The sequence below is a fragment of the Aphelocoma coerulescens genome, chromosome 4 (genome assembly GCF_041296385.1).
Source record: "Aphelocoma coerulescens isolate FSJ_1873_10779 chromosome 4, UR_Acoe_1.0, whole genome shotgun sequence".
Taxonomy (NCBI): Eukaryota; Metazoa; Chordata; class Aves; order Passeriformes; family Corvidae; genus Aphelocoma; species Aphelocoma coerulescens.
In genome coordinates this window covers 49,842,919-49,855,653 of record NC_091017.1, presented here as the reverse complement: position 1 = coordinate 49,855,653, position 12,735 = coordinate 49,842,919, and the positions used below count along the sequence as shown (strand labels likewise).

At 34.1% G+C, this 12,735-nt stretch overlaps 1 protein-coding gene across 2 annotated transcripts in view; it reads left to right on the top strand.

The window, feature by feature from the left end:
- Positions 1–12,735, top strand: part of TUSC3 (tumor suppressor candidate 3) — a 113,880-nt gene that overhangs the window by 35,384 nt on the left and 65,761 nt on the right. For both annotated transcript variants that reach the window (XM_069014006.1, XM_069014007.1), the window contains exons 2-3: positions 2,421–2,590; positions 11,280–11,397. In XM_069014006.1, coding sequence (XP_068870107.1) covers positions 2,421–2,590; positions 11,280–11,397 — 288 coding nt within the window. The remainder of the gene's footprint in view (positions 1–2,420; positions 2,591–11,279; positions 11,398–12,735) is intronic.

The window sequence follows — 12,735 nt, the reverse complement described above, 5'->3', positions numbered from 1 at the left end:
AGAAAAAACCAAACAACAAATGATAGAAGTGGTTGAGAACATTATAGTGAATATTGCACAAGAGCTATGTAAAAAGGTGACGTTATACGTGGCTGAATCTAAAGGAAGCAAGACTATTTTTTATTGGTAACTAGCTTCCAAGTAAAACTAGAATTGGGAGTTCTCTGAGTAAGATTCTTCCATATAACTTTATTGTATAGAAACAAATTATTTAGCACTAATAGAGCTGGATTTTTTTCTCCTCTCCTTCTTTTTTTTTTCTTTCTGTCAAGATCATGCTTTTGCTTTCATACCCTTAATGCTATTTCACGGGTTTCTTTTCTTTGAATGAGGCCTATTCTGAAAGGTATTTGTTTTTCTGTACCAAGTGGGATATTAGGCATCATTCCTGTGTTAATATAAAAGTTATGTCTTTTTATTAGTTCTCTTTAGTTTATCTTTTTGCTTGAGTTATTAAAGCTTTTGGATATACTAAAACATATGCTAAAATTGTTTTTAGCTCCTAGTATTTTGTTGTGCTTTACTTACTGGGAGTGCCTGATGCAAAACGAGTGAATCTTTTGAAATGAACAAAGATTTAATCCTGGCACTGCTAATTGAAGGAAGTCTTAGAAATGTGTAGGCTTCATTTTTTATGTAATTTGCTTTGTGAATCTTTTTAAAGAAAATAACTTATATAATATCTACTTGAAGCAAAACCACCAGAAACATATGTCTTTTAGAAGAAGAAAAATTACAGTATTAATTGAGTCATTGATACTCTCATGATAAACAGAGCTGTAATCTCTCCTTCACATTCATGATTACAAATACCAGCTAAATTCTGAGAACAGGAGGAAAAGCCTGAAGGAATTTTTTCATAGGGTCGTGTAAATGCAGGTGTTTCAGAACTGTTCATGGTTCACACTCATCAAAACTTCTTTTGGACTCAAGCCTTCTGATGACCTGTGCCTAAGGGGCTCTGATAATTTTGAAGATGGAAGATTTGACAGGCACAGTATAATTTTTATTTATCCATGCAGTTTATTCCTTCCTTCCCCTCATACCTCTATCTCTACTCTCATTCATGGCATTACTGATTACTGATTGTCTCCTTGCTCAGTTGTTCTTGCACGGTGTTTGACTTTTATCCTTGCCTCACCTGTCATCATGGTCTCTTTTCTGAGAGTGTTCCTATTTCAATATGTTTTTTAAGCTAGTTTGTTCTACCCCTCCACAGTGTAGCCTGATCAATTTGTAAACCCTTTCACTAGTTTTTGTGTATTTTAACAGAGGTCTCACATCTTCAAGTTTTCTGAAGTTAGTTTCCTCTTTGTTTGATGTGCCTTCCTCACTTTCTGTTCCTGTCTGTCTGCCCCCTTCTCTGTTCATCTCACTTTCTCTCAGCACTCAGCTTCTGAATTGTAATATTACAGTTTTCTCTACTCTTTTTTTAGTTTTTATTTGATATAGGCAGCTTCCACAGGGCCAGTGAGGAGGGAACTGAAGACTTAAACTAATATAGATGCATTGATCCTGATAACCTATATGCAGCAATCCATCTAGAGCATGGTCAGTACAACCTTGCTGAACCTAGGTAACTTAGGAAACTGAACATTTTCTGCTGAGCAGGTGTGGAATCAGGCTTACTTGAAAAGAAAAAAACCTAAATAGATTTTCATAGGAATAGTTAGATAAAGAGGGCTGTTGTTTAACATGTCCCATAGCTTGATTTTAAATCATTCATGGGATGGAATGCTTTCAAGCAAAAGACAATACACAAGCAGATTTTTCTTATACAGTGGTAGTTCAATCAAAATATTTTGGGCTTCTCAGTCTTGAGGTCAGCTTAAAACATTGATCTCATAATGGAACGTACCTAGATGGGTTTATATGACAGTGCATTCCTGTCTGTAGCAAAATATGAAACTCTCATGAATTTAAATTCACTGTGATACATTTGCAGGAAATTCTAAACATTTAACTATTTCTCTCTCTTTGTAGGTACAATTTTCTTTCATCTTTATGCTCAAGTGACTGACAGTATCCTGTTGTGATTTTTACTAAATAGAATAAATACAACATAAGGGCGCATTCTCTAAAACTTCAGTTTTTTAAATGGAAGTTAAATTATTGCTGTAGTGGCAACTTCTTTTTAGGCAGTGATCCTTACTCTACTCCTTTGCTTTTGGTAGCAACCTGTTTGATTTCATTTTATGTATTCTTTCTGTTTACAGCCACACTGAGTTATTTTTTTAAATACTTAAAATCTTGTTTACTACATGAAAGACTAAATTATGCTATAAGCTACACTCTGCTACATATAGCTATATATAACTTCTGTCTTGAGCCCAGAGGAATTTGGAGGGTGCAAAGGCAGAATATAGGTACAAAGCACTTAAATAAGTTTAAACATTCCTCATCCTTGTCCTCAATTACAGAATCTTTTGGCTGAGAAAGTGGAGCAGCTGATGGAGTGGAGCTCAAGGCGTTCAGTCATCCGCATGAATGGAGATAAATTCCGACGATTTGTGAAGGCTCCACCTCGTAACTACTCTGTGATAGTGATGTTCACTGCCCTCCAGCCACAGCGGCAGTGCTCTGTTTGCAGGTAATTTATACCTTAGTGACCCTTCCTTACCACCATTTTCAAGTGAATGTTGGAATCAATGTGCAGTATGCTGGGTAGGGTTGTTCTCTGCATGGGATAGATGCTCACTAGTCAATAGGCTCATGTGCTTGTTACAGCATCTTTACAACTGTCATTTAATCTATATGTCACATTTTAGAATTCTTCCAGGTTTTGTTTTTTTGTTAAATTACAGTTGAATAAAATGTACACAACTGAGGAAGACTTTCTCTTTAAGAAGTCATCTTTATTATCAGTTAACTATGATCTTCCAAAGACATTTTGTGACAGAAATGATTCATTGCCATTTAATAATATGACACCTCCCTGATTTGTTCAGTTAAGAGATGTCCAAGGTGCTGATGCAGATGTGACTTACCCTCTGATTTTACAGCTTTGGACAGTTCTTACATGCAAGCACATTTTTCCATGAGGTCATTATTGTGGAATACTGTCTGTCACTGCAATTTGATGTGTTCTGGTTGCTCCATTCTGAATATGTATTAGGGTGCCTCTGGTAGTCTTCTAAGTTCAAGATCTCTCTGTGCAAGTTCCTAGTGCAGTAAGTTAATCCAAAAATAACTAATGATAGACAGGGAAATAGGGCCAAGGCACTGAAAGGTAGTCATGCACTTAATTACCTCACTAAATCAGAAACTGTACTAATAAAACCTTCTTCAGCCAAAATATGCATTAGAAGTTACTGTGTTTAGCAATAAATGGGATTATTGAGCAGGGAGCTCTAAACACAATTTAAATAGGCAGCAAAATATTTTGTAGGACTATGAAAAATATAAGCTGTATATGAGGAAATACTATTTCTTGTTTTTAAATACGTGCATTTAAACTATATACAAAGTTGGTAAATTTAGCAGCATGTTAGATTTCTATTGTGTTGGAATGTGACATTTACAACTGAAACTTTAACTCAGGTACCTGTAGTTGTATATGACTTTTATTAGATTTTTGGTTTTTGTATATTAATTTTCTGTCATGGAAGTCAGTTGGTCAGTTTTGAGAGAGAGTATATAAATTGTCTTTCCATGACTTCACCTTCCATATATGAACTGAAGGATTAGGTACAGAAGTTGTCCAGCATTCTTAAGTGATATGAATTTTTAGTTCAGCACTTTCTCTGCTATTGTTTCTTCTTTGTGTGTCCAGAGTTCAGCTTCAGGAGATGATACAGGAGTTGAAAGTTTACCATATTGTTTTATACCATCCTTATTTTCCTACCCAGTGGATAAAGCTCCAGGAGAAGCACCAAGTTCAGCTTTATAAGGGTCATTGTATTTGTCATTATAATGGCCGTAGCAAATTCTTTCCCTGTTCTCTGGGCAGGTCTTTTGTAGGGCATGTTAAACAACATAAATATTGCTGTTATTAAGGAAGTTAATTTTGCTTGCAGCTGGGTATTGTTTACTGTACTGAAAAAGAGCTTACAAACTTGATCTTAGAAAAGACCAGACTAGACATTTTGTACAGAAGCAACTGAAAATATTTAGGCATAAAATGAAGGAAAAATCAGCGTACTACATTCAGTTGGGTTTGTTTAAATAAATGTGAAGTTGCGATCCACGTGTTCATGTGAAATAAAAGGAATTTAATGAGGCTGATCATACTGCACATAAAGCCATTATCAGGAAAATCGACATTTTCAAATCAATGGCTGATTAATGGACAGGAGCACTGAAAGGATATATAGAACTGAAATGCATGCATTACTTGATTGTTAGCTATTCACTAGCCATTTTGCCTAAAGGAAAAATAGATTTTTTAACTTAATCTGTAATGTTCTGTGAAGATGCTCTTGTCCAAGATTTAAGTTAACTGCTACTTGTCAAAATATTTTCAGAATAATTGCATAAAAAAAAAAAATCAATGTCATATTTCAAATATGAAAAAGCACCTAGGCTGAAATCTTTGACTTTGAGTAACTTAGTCACAAGAATGAGAACTTCTTTTCCCACTAAAAATCGAGCGTAGTTGTTTTATGCACCACAGGACTACAAAAAAAAGCCCCAAAAAACAAACAAAACAAATTTGTCTTTTCTTTTTAGAAGAAGTGTCTAGATTTGACACTTTTTTATTTTATCTTTTCTGTGATGTATGTGGAAAGCTGCCCAAATTTGTCTTGGACAATCTAAGGATTTTCATTGTGCAGCAAGGAGGATCTTAAAACATCAGTCACACAAATCACATGATTTATGAAAATGTATGGAAATCATATCAATTTAGTTGTAAAATGCTGCATACAAAGAAGTCTTTTAGACTCTAGATATTTAGATAAAGCTTTTGTATGTAAAAAATATCCTTTCAGTCAATCCTGTCTGAATCAATCTAGTCCTAACACATGAAGGCTTCTGAAAACCAGCAGCTGTGTGTATGTATTAGTAGAGCCTCTAGTTGTGCTTCTAGAGTTTCTTTCAAAGAAATTTTGTCTTTATTCTAAAGCAGAATTTGGAGTAAAACTCTTTCGTCTAGCTTTGTGTACAAACAAGTTCTAATTTTATGATCTAAAAGAGTATTGAAAGCCATCTGATGCCTTCACAAATGTGTTAGTGGTAGCATAAATGTCAGTTTTCCTGTTGTCCCAATTATTTAAGTTCAATATGACATAGCTGATGTTGGGAGATGAAGTAACAATAACAGATTAGATACTCAATGTGCTCTTGAATGGGAGTGGAATGTGTTTCTAATGGCTTAGGATGATTTTTTTCCATTCATGTTTTGAAATGTGTTTTATTAAACTGTTCTTGTTTCAGGAAATTAGATTTGTTTAGTTTTAATTGATTTATCTGTTACTGCTATTTTTGGTGCATATAGTCTTCAACAGCGCATTGGATGCAGATACTCAAAGGGCCTTGTTACACTGTGATGATTAGTCAGTTTGGATAAGCAGTCAGAAATAATCTCACTCTAGATAGTGATTCCTCAGGATGTAAGACCAGCTTCCTTTTTCTCTTTGTACCTAGGTCTTCACTCAACTAGATAGTTTATCTCTGTTACCCAGAGTAACACTACTGAAAAAAATTATTTATGTATGTAAGGTCAAAAAAAATGTTCACTCCAATAGGAATATCATCACAGACATGAAGGGACTGTTTCTCAGCCTGTACTTTGTATTGCATACAGCCAAATGGTAACTACTGGATGAACCTGAAAGCATTTTTGGGTGAAAATTTGCTGCCAGCTTCTGTGCCTTTTATCTTCCTGCGTCTCACAATCTGCTCCCTCATTTTATTATAACCACATTTTTCTAAAATGATCAGCACCTTTTTACCAGCCAGAATTCAGTGACCCCCCTGCTTTACTTGTTTATTAGTATTTTGATTTTCAGCTGCAAAAGGGCTTTAGCTCAAGCCTGATGATGCTGACTGCTGCTCTGCATCCTCCATTGTTATAATTAACTCCTTCTTTTTTTTCTTTTGTTGCTGTACCATCTGACCACTCCATAAACACACGATATGGGGTCTTTTAGTTTACTTTTTAAGCTCTGCTTCTCTTACCTGACTGGCAGAAGCAGCCATCTCTGCTTTGAATACAGGTGCATACGAGAGGTGTTTTGTTTGTTACCAAACAGTTCACATTTTTGTCTGGTTCATTTTTCAAATACATTGCTGGGGTATTTTTATTTAGCAAGGGATATCTGGGTCAGAGGAATGGTCACTTGAGCTTTTCCCCAACAGCTGAAGTCCATCAACAAAATTTTATTTATTTTGTGTTGATTTTTTTCTTAGTGTTCCTTGAAAAGATGAGAGCACTGTCAGAGGCTAAAGATGCTGAGTTTCAGTGGATAGGCTCTATACTCTGACCTCTGCCACTAGTTTGTTACAAGATGATGGTTAAAACATGTAAATTAGATGTATGCATCTCTCTGTGAATTTACAGCTACTTGAAACAAACAGATTTTGTTTTGCGTACTTTGTACTATGCTTGTTTATGCCTGTAAATTCTCAAGTGTTTTCTTTAAAGAGGTAACTGAGCCTGTTTGAATCATTGCAAATCAAGACTGAAGCCTAAAATTACCATCATAAATGATCAGGAGAAAAATGGGGAAATGCAACAGAGGAAGACTATAACAGTTGCAGATAACCACTTGTGAGGACAAACTTGTAAACTGCACAAGCTGAAAACTGTGTTGTTTCAGTCCTGGATGATGTTTATTAGTATTTTACAGTGGAAGTAACAAATCTGCTTTCAGATTCTTGGAAAACACACTTTTGCAAAGACTGTGTGCAAAGAGGATTTATGAAGAAGAAAGACAGAAGTGGCTGGTGATACAGAGTAGTTTGGGTAGCCAGTAATTTTCTTCATCCCTATGTTGACAAGACTATTGCATTTTTAAAAGCACCAGAAATTTTGTTATATTGAAATGAACACTGATTAGCTGAAGTTGTGTGTGTATAAATACGTGTGTATATAAATATACATGTACATATATAGAAAAAAATATATGTAAGACATCAGGGATATAGGTCAATTCTTCAGGTATGACACATGTTTTCTAAAGAGTACTTTGGTTTCATTTTAGTGACAAGACTGAACTCTGTTAAAAATTATTAATAGCATCTTTTGGAACAAGCTCATAGTTACTGCAGAAAACATGCTGCAGAATGAGCTCAGTGTTAACTCTTTTTGAAGCTGTTTCTTCTTGCAGGATTATCTAAATGGTAATTTATAATTCAACATACAGTTTGTGTATTTTTAAGTTTTGAGCTTAATGTTGTAGTGTGTTGTTTTGTAAAGGGCTGTGAATGTAACTTCTTCTGTTGACTGTGCATGGAAGGAAATGGCAAAATAAGTGAGAAGAGATTCCAAATACTTTTATTAAGATCTACCCTATCAATGAGGCCTCCAAGAGGAGATTTTTTCAATCCTGAAAAAAGAGGAATTTTGTTCGTTTCCTTGCTTAAAAAAAAATCTCAGAAAAGAGATATATTTTCAAGTAGCCAATCCAAGAGTAGGTCAACAGCAAAAAGAATTGTGACAGTCAAGGAGCATCATCAGAAAGAAGAAACAGGATCCTCTGACTTTCAGGTTTTTTGCTGGCTGATCAAGAGCAGGTAGTGAGAAAATCATTAACAGGTCTCTTAAATGTAGTGAAAGGGAATCGTCATTTGAACTTCTGTTCAATGAAGGAATAGAAAATTTGGAAGGAGCTGTTGAAAGTTCTGCAGTTATTTTCCTGTGCACTTCAGGACCTTGATGGAAGTATTGATGAGTCCTGCTTAACAAGGCAGTAATTTTATGCTTGGATCATAAGAGACTCTTTATTCTTTCTATGATCATGATTTTTTATTTTTTTACTTTGCAACTTCTACAAAAGAGGACCTCGTAGCTTCTTTTCATCTGCAGAATATTGAAAATTTCTTGGGATGCTGTAAATAGAATAGCATGGATTTTAGCTTGCTTTCCCCTTTTATAGATACCTAGATTGCAAAACCTGTGTGGTTTTCAATGAGTGTTTGTACTCTCTGTTGTGTTTAGTGAATTTTTTGGGCACATTTGTAGATTTCAGTGCTGTTCATCGAGACATTATGAGTCACCCTAAACAAAATCAAATAAATATTCTGAATTTATTGTCTTCTTGACACTGAGAAGATGTCAAGATATCCATTTAGCCCCCTGTTCCTTTAGTTTTGGGGAACACTGTTCCAAATAAAATCTAAAAGTTGTTTTGGAAGTAAATTGCAGCACTGATCACAGTTTACTTTAAACAGATGGATAAGAATGTGTAATAACCTGGTAGTACATTTTGTGCCAACTGTACATTTGTGAGTATTGTACATAGTGTGCCAGAAAATAATGCTTTACTGCTTTCTTTCTCAAATAATTCCACACTCTTTTATTCTTTTCCTAATACTCAGTTTGTGTTTTCCTTGCTATAATGTCAGACCAATAGAATAAAATTAATCTCATTAAATATAGCTCAAGTTATACAAATCTGATTAGCTGCCATAGACACCCACATAATTAATCTTTTTAAATAAAACTTTTAATATTTCATGAGCTCCTCTTGCGTCATGGAAGAATTGCTGTAGAGCATTTGCTTAGCAGCTTACTTTCCAGTATATTGAATTTTCTGAGTAAATCTAATCGTAGCATTCCCTTTTGATCTGGCCACTATTTTCTGGCAGCTGGTCAGTATTACTGTTGTTGTTGCTAGCTCCTGTGTTGCTGTATTCTAAAGAGGTGGCTATAGCAGCAATAACATTCAAATCTTCTCCATCTATCAAAAAATCTTGTCAAGCAAATGAGCAATGCTAACATTATGTTATTCTGTTGAGTTCAGACCAGGTGTAGTTCTTTGCTTTTATGCCTTTACAGATTTTCACATGATTATTCTAGTAATTTGGTATAATTAACATTACTTCCTAGAAACAAGCTGATAGAATGGGTATGAACTAACTATAGAGATATGTAGATAAAAAGTTGACAGTTGATATTGTCTGTTGTTAATTGAAGACTGAATTTTTTCAGTCAAGTGCTTATGCTTTTTACTGTTAATGTGTCTAAAAATGAATGAATCAGTGCTACAAAAAGTTACTAATTTTATTCTATCAGAAATTAATCAATTGGAAATGATATAGTGGAGTGTAGGATGATCTTCAGTTCTGTGTGTGGTAATCCTTTAACTTTGTATTCCTGCTGCTCCTTGCTTTACTCTTCTCCACACCCTTCAAGGGCTTCTATGAGGGTGCATCATAGAATGGTTTGATATTTTCAGTGTGTGGTTGAAATTGTGCTTTAAGTCTGTTACAAAAAATGCAGCCTTTTGCAAAATAATACTTGAAATAGTACCCATTAATTCAAAATAGTTCGAAGATGCAAAATGCATGGAGATCAATGGGAACAAGAGTCCTCTCAAATAGTGGCGCCGTAAGTGGAGTATCTGAATTTCCCAGAAATACTGTTTCATCACAAGTGAAAGGTAGATAAAGAATAATGATGGCATCAAGATGAACTGAGTTTCGTCTTGTTTCGTCTTGTAATAAAAATGGTTCAGCTTTAATATAGCAGGTTTAACAGAAGAGTGCACTACAGATACTGCTTAAGATTTTACAGTATTCCTTTGATGTTGTCTGACTGCCCTCTTCAGGATGGCAATGAATATGTTAGTCTGCTTAGTGATAATATCTGTTTCTAGAAATAACCAATCTAATGCCTAAATTGCTTTTTTTTTTTTTGATTGCAAACTGCACATTGAGTAAGGGTGTTAGGTAGCAAATCTTACCGAGTCAGGTAATGAGGGCGAAAGTTGAATTTTGTTGTGCTTCATGTTATTATTTAATTCTTTCTGGGAGAAAGAGATGATAAATTTTCATTTTAAGTCTTGGAGTTATATGATATATTTTTTCATGTACAGTGGATTTCTTTATACTACACAGCTGTGCTGGAGTTTGTATGTAATATGTTTCATGTCTAAGGTTGATCTCAGATATGAAGAAATGGGGAAAGTCTTATGGTATCTGTGATCTTGTAATGCTTTTCCCCTTCTTTCTCTTACATATGTTTAGTGCAGAGTTTCTCTTGCAACAAACAAATTTTTGCATTTACAACTTCTAAATAATGTTCTGCACCATGAAACACATAGAACTGTTTTTCTAGAAACACTGTTTTGAGAAAAGCTTCAGTTCTGTATCTTACCATACGCAAAAATGAGTTGTCAAGTGGTAAAACTGTAGTTTGGACTCTACAGTAGATGTAATTAAACAGTAAAGTGGAAATTAGCAAAGGAGTCTGTCTAAATCAGACAGTACTGTGAGCATTCTTTCATTTTGGTTTTTTTTCCCCCTGAATTTTTGTTGGTATAGATTTGTCCTGTGGAAGAACCTGTGTTTTTATGGTTTTAGAGGGTGTCTCTGCTGGTATTACTCACCTGGAATTCCTTTATTCTTTGCCTTCCTCTTGGTGCAGTCAGGGCAAAGTTGTTTGTTTTGGTTTGTGTTCTCTTTGTTGGGTTTTTTGTTGGGTTTTTTGGTTGGTTGGTTTTTGTTTGTTGTTTTGTTTTTTTGTTTAGGAGGCTATTTAGCAGCACATCACCTTCTAGTGATGATAGGAAAGCTTACTTACGTGTTTTACAAAATTACCACATTTAAAACAACTTTTAGAGAAGTAATCTGGAGTTTGTTATGCTGCTTACAAGCCTACTGTTTATTCAGTTAGGATCATTTCCCGAGTGCTTAGCAGTTTCTTCAGCTCTCTTTTAGCTCTGCTATTTTAGGAACATACTGCTTTCACAGTTCTGTGTTATTTGTCCCCTGGTTTCAGAATTCCTTATGTGTAGCTGTTTCTAGCAAGTATATCCTGATAGCACGCTCAAGGGCCACATAAACATATCCTTGCATGGATTTGTTAGCAGATTTATTTGACACTTGCCACTAAGACCAGTCCCATTTATTGAGACTTTTAAATATGGAAAACATTACTTCTTCTTAATATCATTTTGGGATTTCTCTTGTATAGTTTAACTTTACACATTTCTAATTTTGGAGATGACAAGTTAGAAACAAAAAGTTGCAAAAATAAGCTGAAACTTTTAAATTGATAGTATGGATGTTGAGAATGGTACTGCAAATGCGATTTATCTAACCATTGCAGCTGATTGTAGAATATTTTTTGCAAGTGAATGGCATGTGGATGTACATTTGTTTCTTCTCCTTAACAGGCAAGCTAATGAGGAATATCAAGTGCTGGCTAATTCATGGCGCTATTCATCTGCTTTTTCAAACAAACTGTTTTTCACAATAGTGGATTATGATGAAGGAGCAGATGTTTTTCAGCAGGTAAATGTTGAATACTGTAAAGCATTGTTAATTTTTAGAACTCCATGTCAGTTTTTCAAATGACACAAGATAAATTATTTTCTGTATGGAGGTGTGTACCTCTGTGTACCTCTGTTTTGTATACAATTTCCTCCTAGTTAAAACCACACCAGTTTCTGTGACATCAGTGAAGACAAACTCTACTAGTAACCACTTGCAGTATTTTCCAAGTGTAGTTTATAATGTTTGTTTATAGATTGCATTATATATATATATATATATATGCAGCCTTTTTTTCTAAGCAATTGTATTTTTAAAATACTTATTTTAAAAAGTTAAATTAGTGTGTTTAATAAATATTTTTACTTCCAATTGAAATATTAGAATGCATTGTGTAAAGAATGGCTATTAGTGACTTAAGATTTTGCTTTAAAAATTAAAGATTTTTTTGCTGTAAAAATTAAAGACTTTATAAAAATTTGTGTTATTGTAACCTGCATAGTTATAATAATCCAAAATATTTTGTTTGATCTTGCCTTAAGCCAATCAACACATTAGAAGAGTCCAGTTCAACTTATTCCTTGTGTAACGGGGCAAAAATTCAGTTTATTTCAAATGGCATGTATTTAAAGTCATGTTTACCTTTAGACAAAATTAAGCATAAACATGTAAGAGGTTTTTTGAGGACACAGAGTGTTAAGACTAAGTTATACTAATGACTGTTTTTAGGTGGATTTGAGGGAAATGCAGTTCTGACTTCACATTTATGTGTGCAAAGTCATGTAATACTGATGCCATTGCAAAAACACCCCAAAAGTACACTATCCCAAAAGTAGAGGTTTTGATTTTTTCAGCTTTTGCCATGTTTATGGAGAAATGATAAAACAGTTCCAGATCATCTTTCTCTAAACTCTATACAATGTCCAAATGTTTCTTTATCTTATAAAATATTTTATTTAACTATTTCACATCATGTGTCAGCCTTTTTTGGAAAAAAATTGATTTCCAAGTCACTTCAGTAAAGAAGAGGGCTATTTTTTTTGCTTAGATGGAAAACATTTTAATAGTTAGTAATTTCTATTGATAAATTCAGTTCTGTACTTGATTCAATATAAAGTTTTGCTGACGTTATATGAAATTCATTTTTAAGGAATGAAACAAACAAGCTTACTTTTTTATTTAAAGAGCTCCATACTGCATCACCTTTAAGTATTACATTAATTTTCATTTTTTCAGGTGTTTTATTGCATAATTTGTGAGATGGCCTGAGTATGGAGGAATCTCATATAGTGAAATTAAATTTTCCTATACCACATTGCAAAGTCAAAGTCAAAATTTCAATGTATATGTAGATCTATT